The sequence below is a fragment of the Xiphias gladius genome, chromosome 8, assembly GCF_016859285.1.
Source record: "Xiphias gladius isolate SHS-SW01 ecotype Sanya breed wild chromosome 8, ASM1685928v1, whole genome shotgun sequence".
NCBI lineage: Eukaryota > Metazoa > Chordata > Actinopteri > Istiophoriformes > Xiphiidae > Xiphias > Xiphias gladius.
In genome coordinates, this window is record NC_053407.1 from 23,231,674 (window position 1) to 23,245,684 (window position 14,011).

Consider the following 14,011-nt stretch of genomic DNA (forward strand, 5'->3'; position numbering starts at 1 on the left):
AAGGGAATAATCAGATCACTGAGTGCATTTGTGATTATTATTCAGTTTCTTTAAGACACGTTTACGACTATATCTTCCAGATTTTTAATGTCAATCCACACACTATGAAAGGAGACAGCTTTGACAATTCATTCCGGTTGAGATTGGCCAGAGATTATGCTATTAAACTGAGTATTTACATATGTTTGATGTTTAAGTGCTTTGTGCTACATGCTAAAACAGAACCCAGTGCTATAATGCACTTTGACTCGCAGAAGTGAGCACAATGTCTATCTTTGATCAAGCTCTTTTTGAATCTTAATAGGGGTACTGTTACTGTACAGTGATATGCCTGGAGGGACTGGGAGCATGGGGTGTCCAAGCCAGACACTGTTTCAATCACACGGCAAGCTGGAATTGGAGGAGATGTGTTCCTCTGAATCTAGAAAGCCATGTGCAATCAAGAGTCAAGAGGACCCCCCAGCCCCCCCCCCCCGCAAACTCACTTACACACATACATACGATCCAGTTGGCAATTCAATCCACTGTAGTGTTGGCCGTAGTCAGGCAGTGCTAATGAAGTTATTAATGATATTCATGTGTGCAGTGGCGTGCGAGCAGGGACCGGGCCTCCCTAAGCCAGCTGGTAGACCTGTCTCAACTTTGCTTCATGGTGATTAATAAAGTGGGGAAGAAAAGAGAGAAAGAGGCTTTTACTCTGAGCTTTGTCCAGTAAAAATGAGCAGAGAGATACTGCAGACAAACAGAGGACACAGGCAAAGAGCGAAATAAAGTGGTCACTTTGACGATAAAGGAAATATGATTAAAAGATCGGTGGTAAATCTCGTGGTACTAATGTCCGCTGTATTGGGACAGTCCATTATCGCAGTTATAGTTTAGAGCCGTGAGTCACTTCTGCAAAGATGACAGCAATTAAGATGGCGGAGGTAATGGGGGACAGTCAGACCTCAGCTCCATGTAGGCCAGATCCACTGACTCCACTACTGGGGCTGCCTGAAGAAAGGACCTCCTTCCCATTGCTGCCTCAATCCTTGTCCAACAACGCCCTCTGCTGGGTGTCCACATGGACCAGAGTCAAGAAAGAGCTCAGTTTAATCTGATCTCTGGAAGGTTTTATGCATATAGAGTCGAGGATCAGCCTGTCTGTCTTGCACGCTTTTCCTGTCTTTTTTCAGTTTTTGTCTGGTTTTAAGTCTTGTAAAGTTTGAACATCAATTTAAAATCATCAAAAATAATAACCAGACTTCTAACTTCATGCATTTCCTGTATTTTTCAGTTTTTTTTTTATGTCTATAAGTCTTGTCAATGTTGAAAATCACTTTAAAATCATTAAAATAATAACCAGACTTCTAACTTCATGCATTTCCTGTGCATGTTTTTATTTCATAGTCAACTGAGGGTGAATATAGACTGATTTCAAAATGACACAAGCTCATTGTGTTGGATTTTATGTTGCATACTCTGTCTCCATCTACTGGGAAGACTCAGCTGTCCCTTTGTTTTCCAAGTTTATTCCAGTGTTTCAAAGGCAGCTAATCATGTTCATAAACGAATCCAACTGTGGCTATTTTACAAGAATTGGACACCATAAAATACAAATTTGAGGCACTTCAGCCTTTTCTGATAATGTTAGCAATATTTAAGAATATTGCACTTGGCAGCATATTTCTTGTAAGAACAGAACAGAACAACTGCAGAGTTGTACAGATCACATCACAAAGAACAATTTTTTGAACAGAATGTCTTGTTTCACATACAGATTATACTGTACTGAGCTGATTCTTTGACAATGCTCTAATTTATTATACCACACACCGACGGGAAGTGTTTCCCAAAGACATCATCATTCTAGTAAGTTCCTGATGACAGCGGTAAAGTCAGACTTTCATACAGGAGTGCCAGGATCCAACCACCCATTAACCACCAATATATCCCTCAATATATTTAATCGCTTGGTTATGAATGATTTATCTGTCCGACAGCAAGTGGCGCCAGAACTGTGCATGTTTGGGAGCCATTATTCTGTTCAAGCTAAATAAAGATAAAGACAAATGTATTGCCCTTGTGCACCTTTGGTCAAAAAAAGAGGAATTGCATTGTCTACATTTGCTATCTGCCACTTTCTATGCACTTTCTGTGCGTCTGCATCTCTGCCAGCAAACTCCGCTACAAATTCCTCTAGCTTCCAGTAAGTGGTGTCAGACAGCTTTCCTGGGCTTAACGGGAAATCTGTCTTTGGGGTGCAAGATTATAACCTCTGCAAACCGCTGGTCAATGGAAAAATCCTAATCCACTCATAGGCCAACCACTCCCGGGTGTAATATTGGCTCCGGGAGATATGGAGGTGGCTGATTTGACCAAAAACAAATAATTTCTGTGAAGAATAAAATAAATACTCAGAAAAACTGCATGTGGGTAACGGGAGAACATTTTGGTCTCTGTTTTCTTATAGTCACTTTTGGTTATTTTACGACTGAATTCAAAGACTAGAAAATGCTGCTCTGAAAATGTGGGCCTACCTCGTCCCTTCTGATTAACCTAAAAATCAGTGCACCATCCTAGGAACTGAAGCATTGACTTTTGTTCATTAACCAACTGCAAATGACGGTATCATCTGGGATTTTTTTAGAGTTGTTAAAATGTTAACATTAGCCATATAAATGCGTTTTATATGACCATTACACTGACATTCCACACTTACAAACAGCCTCTCATCAGAAGCTGATAATGACTTTTACTCTTGCACTTGACTTAATTGTTATGAGACAGTCCAAACAACGGAGACGTTCTTTTAATTCTCTGAGGGAATGCATATAGTAAAATAGTGTGGCACCACAGCAAAATAAAACCAAATGGGAAGCCTTTCATGTCTCTGCAGCTTTACTTTATAACGGCTTTTACTCTATGGATGAAAATAGCATTGTCATGCTGCTGGCGGCTGAGGTAATTGCTCTGGCCTCAGCGTGGAGGCTAGTTCCCCTTCTGAGTCCACCAGCCGCTGATGTCATCTTCACCCAAAACCCTGACACCAGACAGAAGGAGGAACTGAGGAGGATATGAGGAAGACACAGGAAAGAGGAAGAAGAGGAAGAAAGGAGGAACCCCTCAGAGCGGCCACTGTCCAAGTCCAATGGAACCCTAAAGCGCCCTTTGACCTCTGCTGTCAAACAACCCCGAATGCCCTCTGTTTGCAGTCCCAGTGGATTTGGGTCTGCTGGTAGGGCGCTCTGGGTTTGGAAACACTGGTTGTCACTCTTCTGTCTCAGTGGAAATGTCTTCTTCCTGCTTGAGGGCAGACACCCAGACCGACAGACAGACAAACCGCAGGCAGCCCAGCGCTCTGGAGTTGAAATAGCAGTCACCTCTCACAGGAAGTCGTTGCTCACTGGGATGCTTCGCTGCTCAGACACAACAAAGTGGCCTTTTAAAGACACAAACACATAGGGAGAAAAGTGTGGGGTTAACCGGAGGCCAGGAGCTGGATGAGAGTCGACATGGAGTGTGTGTTGACTACGCTCTCAAATTGTGTGGTCTTTTAACAGCTTTAAAAGAGAAGTAAACAATCTTAATAGAAAAATTAAGATTGTGATAATAATGTATTAAAAAGGAATTTATTTCTATTTTGGGGGAAAAAAGGCTCATAAAAGCCTCTGCGGCGTCTGGTTGCCCTTTGCAACACGCGCTGGTATGCAAACTGATCTTCGGTAAGCTGTCAGTGTCTCTACACCAATGTCACCAGGACCACATCTTATGCGCTTATTGTTCTTGAACATTTAAGTCACTCTGACTGTGACCCTCCTGACCCAGGATAATTTTACTGTCTCTCTAGCATTTCCTCTGCTCTGGCTGCCTCCTTATCCACTGTCCAGCCTTTAAGGGCTACAAGAGCCTCCCTGACCCAAGTTAGATGTCAGATTACTGTTGTGGAGTCAAACAGGCAAACAAGCAGTGTGTGTGGCTGTGTAACCGATCCATCCTAACATTCCTTTGTGTATGCGAGGCCCCTGCAAGGTTCAGTGTGTGGCTGACACAACAAAGAGAACCTGTGTTTGACAAGGAGCCCAATGCCAGGCTCAACCTGAGGCTGCCAGAGAAGTCCAGGACACTATGAACCCACCGGAGGGTGGACGTCCAGCTCATAGACACAACACAGACATACACACAAATACAGAATTCAGAAGGTATTCGCATGTTAGCGAGTAAAGTGACCAAAAGGGATTTGTTTTACAAGGATGTGTTCAATGAGGTATTCTCAAACAATGAAAATATTTTGTGCCCAGTTGAGATCTGGTATCTGGTATGGCATTTAATGCAGGCACTTTTCAAACAAAGAGTGAGTTGGCAATTATCCTTTAAGTTAACCAAACAAGGCCTGAGAGATGTGGAAAAAAGGCCTCTATCATGATAAAAATTGGGCTTGTAGCAAAAGCAGCTTCTTTTTTTCTTCCTCTGCTACCCATTGCACAATTCATTTGAAATTTTGGACATTAAGATATTATGTTACCTGAAGTGTAGAAACTTTACTTGAGGTTCACTCACTGTTACATTTAATAACTTGTGAACAATGGCTCCATTTCACGTGTTACTTTTTTTGGGCGCAACGTACTACATTCAACAACCCCATTTACAGACTGTTGCAAAACACTGAAACTAGCAGCCATGTCTGGCGTGGCCATACTCATCACTTACCAGCTTTCTCCGAAGCTTTCAACTGCGTCTCAGGGTCTTTTCTCAGTGGATGGACAGGTGGTCACATGATTTCAGGGGTCACGATCTCTCTCACATATCGCCTGTTATCACATGACCCAAGTTCCGCATTGCCATACTTTGATGATGACAACTGAGCAAACTCCATCTGCTGAGGAACACTGTGAGATGTGACTGAGAGTTCCAGAAAAAGCTACTGGACCTTGGATTAAAATTCACGATTTTTTGTCAAACTTTATTATTGATGCTTTTCTATGCGCTTTGTAGTGTTACCGGGCGAAGAGTTGTGCTGTTTTTTTGGTGTTCGGTAGAGCAACTAACCAGCTAGCTATGCAACATTGTTGTTGCTGCCTTGTGGTTCTTCTTGGCCAAGAAGGCCCTTGATTTAATTAGTTTTTATCCATGCTTTACAGTTTAATTAAATTTTAATGAAATAAAATACAATGTAAAGAAAGGTTAAAAAAAATAAAAAATCTTAAACTGTATTGTGTAATCTGTAAAAGTTACAATGAAATAAAATGTACCAGCAATTTCATGTGCTTTAAACCTGCAGGGAGTCTCATAACCATTGCATAACACAAAATCTTGGCATGAGCCGCGATGCGATTTGAAGGATGATTGGTCGAGCTAATTGCTCCCTTATATCAACAGCAAATCTAGCTTGAGTATCGTTTCACATCAGCCTTCCTGAAAAAAGCAGCACAGCAAGGAAATACTTGTGCGCCATTTCTTTATACCGCAGTCTATCAGGCCGGTATTATTAGGCCTCACGATACAGCTGCCAAGCCATCAGTGAGCAGGAGTGAACGCCACAGATGGCCTTTACATATTACATATCCAGTGTTTGATGTCACGATGGTATATGAAAAGACACTCTGACGGTGCCAAAAAAGGCAAAACCGCGTTCTTATATCCAAACATATCAGCCCATTGGTATAGAAACCTCAATCTGCCAAACGCAATGCTGAAGATAAACAGCATGGATGGATTGAGGGGAATTGCATATGCAGAGATGGAGCGTATGGAGGATCGGCAAACACTTTCAGCGTTCAGCTGATGCACTCGCCTATGGTGATTTACGCTGGATTCACCAGCAGAATAATGATATTCTGAGAAAATTAAAAGCAAGCGGTAGTGAGGCCTGCTCCTATTTAAGCTGATCTGACTTCAGTAAGATTTCATTGTACCTGTAATGTATGATGTAATTTAAGACAGTAAAAGAGATTGCTCTAATGAAAATGCCTTTGGTTCATTTTGTAAAGACGGCCTGGTGTTCATTTTTTATGCACTTTTTTCATTAACCTCTCTGTAACAGAGCAGAGAGTGAAAGCGAGGACAACAAGCCTCCACTGGCTTTGTGAACTTGGTGTACCAGCTTCTTCCTGACAGCAGGTTTGTCTTCGTGACTGCCATTGTTAAGGAAATGAAATAGTGCATGACTAATATCTCAGTGACCCTGATTGGAATGCCAAAACATTATCAATTGCCGGAGGCGAAAACACAGACCAAAATGTATCAGGTGCATTTCTGAAATTTTAGGTGATTTCTCAATGAACTTGGCCCTTGTTTTCCCAGTGCGACCTGAGGCCAAGCCTTCCCGGATTGTGTGTGTCTTCACAAAAGCGAGCCTCAGAGTGTGCTTGAATGGCAAGGGGACGGAAATACAGGCTGTTTGAGCTAGGTGCAGTGCAAACACAGACAGTGCATGGATCATTGTGTGAGACAGAGAAGAGAACGAACGACCCACTTGCACTGCAAACACTCCCAGCTGTTCAGAGGGAGGTTAGCGCGTGTGTGTGTGTGTGCGTGCGCGTGCGCGTGCCTGTGCCCATGCACTTGTGCCCGTGATAGCTGCGGTCAGATACAAATATGGGGCCACACCTTAAGTCAATGCCCTCTGTTTAGCTTTCACAGGTATGTAAACTCCAACGCCAAAGCATGCATTTGATGTACCTGCAAAGTTTACCCAAAAGGGGAGGAAAGTTAATATCTAATTCTGTTTTGCAATGTTATCTCATCCATATTCCTGCCTATTGAGGCAAAACATGCTTAGAGCATTCACTAATAGCTCTCAGCCAATGAGACCAATACGCACTGGAGTCAATGACGCAAAATGGTTATTTAAAGTACTACAGGCCATGTTGGAGTGCTAAGAGCACTCTAAATGTCATAAAGTGAACCTCAAACTTACTGCTTTATGTCATTTATGCTTTATTAATGCCTTTTTTCGTACTAAAGCTGCCTTTTTAAAAATAAAATGGCAATTATACAGTTGAATTGTTGCTTCTGGACATAGGGAACATGTCATGATATTAATATTTCAGAAGAAACCCCGTCCAAAGTACCAAATTGATGTGGACTCTGTCTGTTCTCAGACCTTTTCTCATATCCTCAGGTTTATTAGAGGGCAACAGAGAGTATTGCTTGTCCTCCCTCCACTACACACAAGGTCTGGGGCCTTTGTTAAAGACACAAGCCATATGTCTGTCAGATTTTATTGTGAATGTAAATGCTTGGGTTCCATTCTCTGACCAAGGAGACTGAATGTGGTTTATGTATTTTTTTTTTTTTAGTAACATCCGTCTTTTTTCTTGTTTCTTAGTGATGAAAATAATTTTTGCTGCATGTGATCCTTGTCGTCAGCTTTGTTTCTCATCTTCTATTAAGTCAAACTGGACTGTATCCATAAGAATTTAATTTACAGCTGTAAAATACCCTTAAAGCACGCCACCGTCTACCTCATGCCCCTAAAACACAACACATATGCGTCTTTGTGGACATCTCACTTTCATTCCAACTGACAGGCCCATCTGCAAACTGTGTCACAATGGTCTCCGGTCCATCTGATTTAATTTTAAATTTCTTCCGTACAAATCGTTTATTCTGAGTAATCAGGCCAAGCCCAATCTTTTTGGAGAATAAAATGGGGGCATTGATGCTATACAGCTTTCTCACAGGGATTCAGAGGATGTGCAGTATGTGGCTGTATACACCAATCAGCCACAACCTTAAAACCAGTTACGGGTTTTAATGTTATGTCTGATTACATTACGGTGAGTTAGCTTGCGTCGTACATTTCAAAGTCTGGATGTGGGTACACCCATTGATGACACTGTGATCTCTAACATAACTTTAGTTCAATCTCACAGACAGCGTCAACCCACTATTCTGGTATTTCATTTGGGAAGGAGAAGTTGCAGAGATTCATCTAAACTCTTTTTAAAATCATAAATTCAACAATGGATTACAGATAATTGCTGAACTGGCATGAATTGAATTGTACAAACATAATTATCAGACTCTATTTTATTGTCCTTCCGGCTCATTAGCAAATATTAGTCTGTAAATCACAAGTGTTTGAGCAGCCATATAAAGCCAGAAAAACAAACAATCAGTTATGTTGTCTTGTGTAGCAAACTTTGCTGATGGTGGGACCATGATCTGCTCTAGCAGAATTTATTCCTGCTGATCTATCACATAGAGTAATTATTAAGTGTGTATTATATATTTTTTGGGGAAAACGTACATACCCAGCTACAGTCACACACATACGTACCCATGAGCCGGGTCTAGACAGATGGCACAGTAGCAACAAATCGTAATCTCAGTCATTCTCAGGCCTCTCCAACTTGAAACTGGACTCTTTTCTTTCCTCTAAGCCATTTCATTCATTTTACTGAGTGTGCTCTTGAACGGAGGCTACAGTTTTGGCGCCATGTCCTAGGCTGTCAGATTTGGGTAAACTGATCCTGCCTCCCTGTTCTGTCTCGGAATCCTGGCCTGATCAGGAAAACACCCATGACAGTTTGGCTAGTGGCCTTGTTAAGAAGTGAACCCTTTTAAAAATGGCAACACTGCAAATTAGTGTTTGAAGGTTTTAACCTGAGAAAAGAAACTGCTCTCCCTTTGAGGTGCAGTTCAAACCTTATAAAAACTCCCAGAGTGGTATCGGACACAAGCAAGAGGGTCCAACCCTCAGAAAACCTTCTTTCCATCGAGAGGGCATGGCGCAGCTTTTCAGCCTGGGCTAATCAGCCAGTAAGATGCAGGCTTGGAATCGCGTGGACCCAGCCTGGCGCATCTTCTTGCATGCGTGTGCAGACACACATGCACACAAATGGGGCACTAAGGACCTGATAAATCAGCGAGCATGGTGAGGAATTAATCAGACCACACCCTGTTTCCTTGTCCACAGCTGTGACTGAACAGGAGAGAGGAAAAGGTCAAACCCATTGGTCAGGATGGGAGGAATGGTAGGGTTGGTTTAACCTTTGACCTCACAGTTAGATGTACGAGGAGACATCTGACATCCAGGTCTAAAAGGTCACTTTCTCTCCGCATAGTTTGGTGAATCCTCTTCCGCTTTGGCTGCTCCCTTTCACCGTGTCATGTTCTCAAACTAAATCTGAGCTCAGTTAATTGAGGGAAGCGTTAAGACCGAGGAGGAGCACAGAGAGTTAGAGGGAGATGGCTGATGGAGATGTAGGGGCGGACTTTGCTAGTCCATAACAGCCGTTTTCCCCCCTCTTGCCTGGGGCCCAGTGTAGATACGATGGACCCAGCCCCAGACGCCACTCCATGGTTTGGCACGCTTTGCAATTCAGCCCTCTCACTGTTTCCAGCTGAACCAGCTCCCATGCAAACACATGGGCAACCGGTGGGTTTTCCTCTTTAGTTGTTGGTCAAGAGTACTTAATAGTATTCAAAAAGACAGTGCGACATATCATCCAATGCTAGCCAAAATATGATCCCCCTCTTTTTTTCCCCTCTTTCCCAACATTTTCCCCTCTACAGTTAGGGATAAGTGCATGCGGATGAAAAGGAACAGATACACAATGGTGCAATCTTGAAAAAGTTTGGCTGACAGTTATTAAAGTAATAGAGCAGACTACGAAGAGGGCAAGCACAGAGCAAGGAGGACAGCGACTGCCTTTCAAGAGAATGGGGGAGGAAATCTTTCAAATACAATGGCCTGTAATGCAGCATAACGCACAAGCAGTGATGTGGCGTATGACTTACTCAGATTGATATGTCCTTGCTAACCCAAATGCTCTCATCCCTGCCTCAGCTTTTTGAAGTTAAATAAACAGTGTGTCACAAGATCCTCCAAATACCACCCAAGTGCAGTGTGTGTGAGAGTCTCTGTGTATGTCCACAGCGCATGTGTCTATGGTTTGATTTGTAAGTCTCTATGCATACTTACTGTACGTGTGGAGACTGAGAGACAGATAATGTGTGTTGGCGTGCGCAGGAAAGTGTGCGCCGACGACAAACGAGCGAGGACGTGTGTGACATGTCTATAATGACAATGGCGGGTGACAAATAACACTGACGCAGACTGTCCTTGGTCTTAATCCTGCTTTAATAAAAAAGTGGTCCTTTGAACATTTTAATTAAACTAAACAGGACCATCCCCACCCAGGCCTCGACAATGAGCCATGTACAATTGAAGATAAACGAGAACATCTTTTACAGGGTAGACATCAAATACACGTCTTTTTAATGTCATCCTGAGCCCACATATTGACTTTCATTATTTCTAAAATCCATCTGGAATTTTGATGGGCATGTTTTGAAGGAAAGGCCCTTGAAACCACAATGCAGAGATGTCTTGAAACAAAGGTCTGTGTGGTTTTGTCTGTTTCTCGTGGTCAACAACAGCCTGGCAGCCTCTGTGCTCAGATAGCTCATGTCTGTAATTTTAGTTTATGCCATCATTATTACAACACGTTAACCATTTTTCATGCAGTTCTGTGGAAACACACTGAATTGATGGCTTATGGGTTCTTTTAAGAAAATGTACAATGTATGTCGAATTTATTGAGAAGGGAAATGGGTTCCTTACAGTTTTGACAAACCAGAAGGAGCATTCTTTGCTGCAGAAAAATGCATTTCTCTGATGACATGTAAGTTGTGTCATTAAAAAAGTGCTAAGGTCACAATCTAAGACCAGAGTGTTCTTGTCAAAATAACATCAAAATACATCACCTTTATTGCATTCTTCACGCCATATTAGACTTCCTCCTCGCTAGCTACATCTTTAGAGGTATTTTGATTGAAAAACAGAAAGAAAAAAATGATGGTATTCAGTTAACTGCCACTTGTAGTGAACTTTCTGGAAAAGCCCAATGGCTATTTGTGAATTGAAAGCTAAAAATAAGACAAAACCCTACAAGTTCTGCTGATTAAAAACAAAGGGCCGGTTAAAAATGTGAGAGTGGCCAAGGCGGCCTTGTCAAAAGAACTTCACATTTATTACATTATTCACACAATAGTAGACGTTCTCTCCCTTAACTCCAGTTAATTTAGTGGAATTCAGAATTGAGAGAAAACTAGAGGAAAGTACATGGCATTTACTGTGGCTGTCTGTCACTCAGTGAACTTTCAGGAAAATTCCCACAACTACACTTAAATGTGAAGCCGTTGCCAAAAACACTTGAGCAAGAGGCTGATTTTAATTCAAAGTGAGAGGACAAAGAAAAAAATTCCCTTAATTCCATTGTACTTTCTACTTCTGAAGCTTCCCGTTAGTTGAATTTCACAGTCAGAAACACATTAATACATCTTTTAAAATCTTCATTCAGATTTCAACTTTAAACAGATGTGTAATCGGGATTTCATTCTTGATTTTGGAGCAGTCCCATTATAGTAAACAGATTTATCTTTCCATCAGGTCAGCTGTGTCTAGCTGCCACCAGAGGGAGTCTTCTTAGTCACATAACAGCTCCCAAAGGACTTGACTGTATTCTGAACATCTGCTCGAAACTCACTTCACCCTGACTCAAGCCCAAGTAATGGGAATATTGATGTTTTGTTTATGTTGTTTTGTTCATCCATTGCCCTGTTAATCAAGCAACTGAAAGAACCTCCGTGACACATAGTTCAAATGACGCAAGTTCATTATTGTTAGTCATTATTAGTCATGCAATAGTAATTTTTATTCATACAGCAGGAAAGCCATTCCTCGTCTGTTACACTTCATGGGGTTTACTGTTGTGGTGGAGCCCATCCGGGGAGCCCGCACTGCCGGGGCAATACCCGGAGTTGCAAACCACAAGCACCAGCCGAGCCTGGGATACAGGCCTATAAAAGGCAATTTCGCTTCGTTCCTTGGAGTTTTCTGTACAACAACTACACGTGTTGAGCGCAAGTCTGGAAGCCCGTCCCATTCCCTGCATATCCATGCCGGAGAAGGAGGAGGCGTGTAGCCCTTTTGTTACCTGTATTAGAGTACCTGGCCGCTGTGAGTCAGTACCGTGGACCGAGTTTAAGGTGTCTTCAAAGAATAGAAACGGCGAGCGACGAGTAGAGGCTTTAGACAAGGCGTAATGCAAGGGGGGTTGGAAGGGCAAGGGAGTAAGTACAGAGACCTTTTTTTCTATCTGCAAGGCGCAGGAAATGGGAATTGTTAATTAGGCTCTACCGTGAAAGTAAGGACGAATAGGAGGCACTTCCTCCAAGAACTCCTTCACCTTTCAAGTCCGACCCTCTCTCACGTCTCATTTTGGAGTTCTTAGCCACCTCTCAGGTCGTCACCAGCATCTCACCTGTACTGCCGGACCATGGATTTCACACGGTCGGGGATTTCAGAGGCGCCTCAGCTCGATGTCGCGGAAAACGGGCGGCTTACTTGCATCTGGAAGGGTTAGGAAACCTGCCAATGTGAGCGGAAAGCGTGACCACTTTGTGTTACAGTGCATGGCCTCTGGACGAAGTGGTAACGATCATGCACAAACCCCTCCAAAAGCGGAGTCTCTACGTGTTCCTGTGTTTTGGCATCATATACCTCAGACTTGGGTGAGTTTTTATTACCCGTGATTCACGCGTAGACTGCGCTGCACACATGCGCAAGCCTGAGTATCAAAGTCGTTGCGACACTTACAAATAAAGAAAACTTTATAGGAAAGCATCGGGCGCCCTCTGACCTCAGATTTGGGAAAACGACGTGAAAACGTTTTAAGCAGGTGTATTTAAAAAAAAAAAAAAAAGGAAAAAAGAGGGTTTTTAAATCATTATACGCAAGCGCCTGCACCGGGGGAATGTGTTGTGCGTAAAAGTTGCAGATAAAGTCTCAAGCCAACAATGTGATCGAGTCGTATTCGCTGTCAGAGGGCTATTAGGTTCACCTCAGGAGACTCCTGCTCCTTTGTCGCACAAGATAATTTGAGCCGCTGTCTCTGCTCCAGATCCAGCTCACCCCAGCATACCTTCATTAATAGCGACCGGCTGAGTTGCATTTCCACATTCCATCGCCCAGACGGAGTTTTTTACCTGTTTTGCAATACCTCACCTTTGATGCACAAACACAGAGCGACTTCTATCCCTTCCTCCTCCGCCGTCCCTACGGCAGTGCCTCCCGTTCACATTAGGAACCCCGGGGAGACACACAGCCGAGTCATGACAAATTCTGCCTGATGAAATCCATGTAGGAGGTTTTTGCTGTTTTGTATTTTTGCCCAGGCTGTGCACGCTCGGGGCGGTGATAAATTCTTTAGTTACGAAATGCTTGTTCCGAATAGTAAAATTAAACACGTTTACGCTTTAGATGGTGACCCCCCCCCAGACCTAAAGTTATAGTAAGGCCGAGGGGCCTAGTTATACAGTTAAGTATGCAAAAATACATACCAAATGATGATGCAGTGGAGGGTAAACCCATTAAATCAAAGTTAGCGGAACTTTTCTGGCACTATAACAGATTATTCATCAATAGTTGTTCACTTGGCAACTTTTTATGCCCCACTACACTTGCTTTTCTGAGTTACTGTGACCAATTGCGCATGAAACAATCTGAAGTTATTAACTGAAATATAAACCGCCAGAGGTGATACACCCCATTTTCCCTAAGTAAAATGAAAATGATTAGGTCCACACAACAATGGGGCTCTTGTGTTGACTTCGTGGTATTTTTTCGGAGATTCCTGCAGCCACGATGAATCAAGCAGAAAAGTGTCAGCCCTCCCTGCGAGAAGCTCCTGTGGACTTCAAGTTCCATAGATGTTCATATCGCATGACAGCAAACACGGAGACAGGTGACCCCCCGCCCAAATACTGGAGCTACTAAGGCCTCGTTACCTCATTCCTTCCATCCTTTTTCTATTTTTTATTTTTTAATCCCCCCCCCCCCTCTCTCTCTCTGGCTAAATCTCACATTGGTACCCTCTTCATTTACAATGACTGGAGCCTGCAGGTGTGGAGTGAGAGTCACGATGTTGGCGACAAAAGGCGTCCACTCACTGAGCTCTGCGGCAACATCGCCCCACGCATTTCATTTCCTCTGCACAGGCCCAATCTGGGGCAACAGGAG

General features: G+C 42.9%; 1 protein-coding gene across 1 annotated transcript in view; it reads left to right on the forward strand.

Moving 5' to 3' along the window:
* The first annotated feature begins 12,433 nt into the window (after positions 1–12,433).
* wnt7bb (wingless-type MMTV integration site family, member 7Bb) overlaps positions 12,434–14,011 on the forward strand; it is a 31,749-nt gene continuing 30,171 nt past the window's right edge. Inside the window, exon 1 of the mRNA XM_040133062.1 lies at positions 12,434–12,504. Coding sequence (XP_039988996.1) covers positions 12,434–12,504 — 71 coding nt within the window. The remainder of the gene's footprint in view (positions 12,505–14,011) is intronic.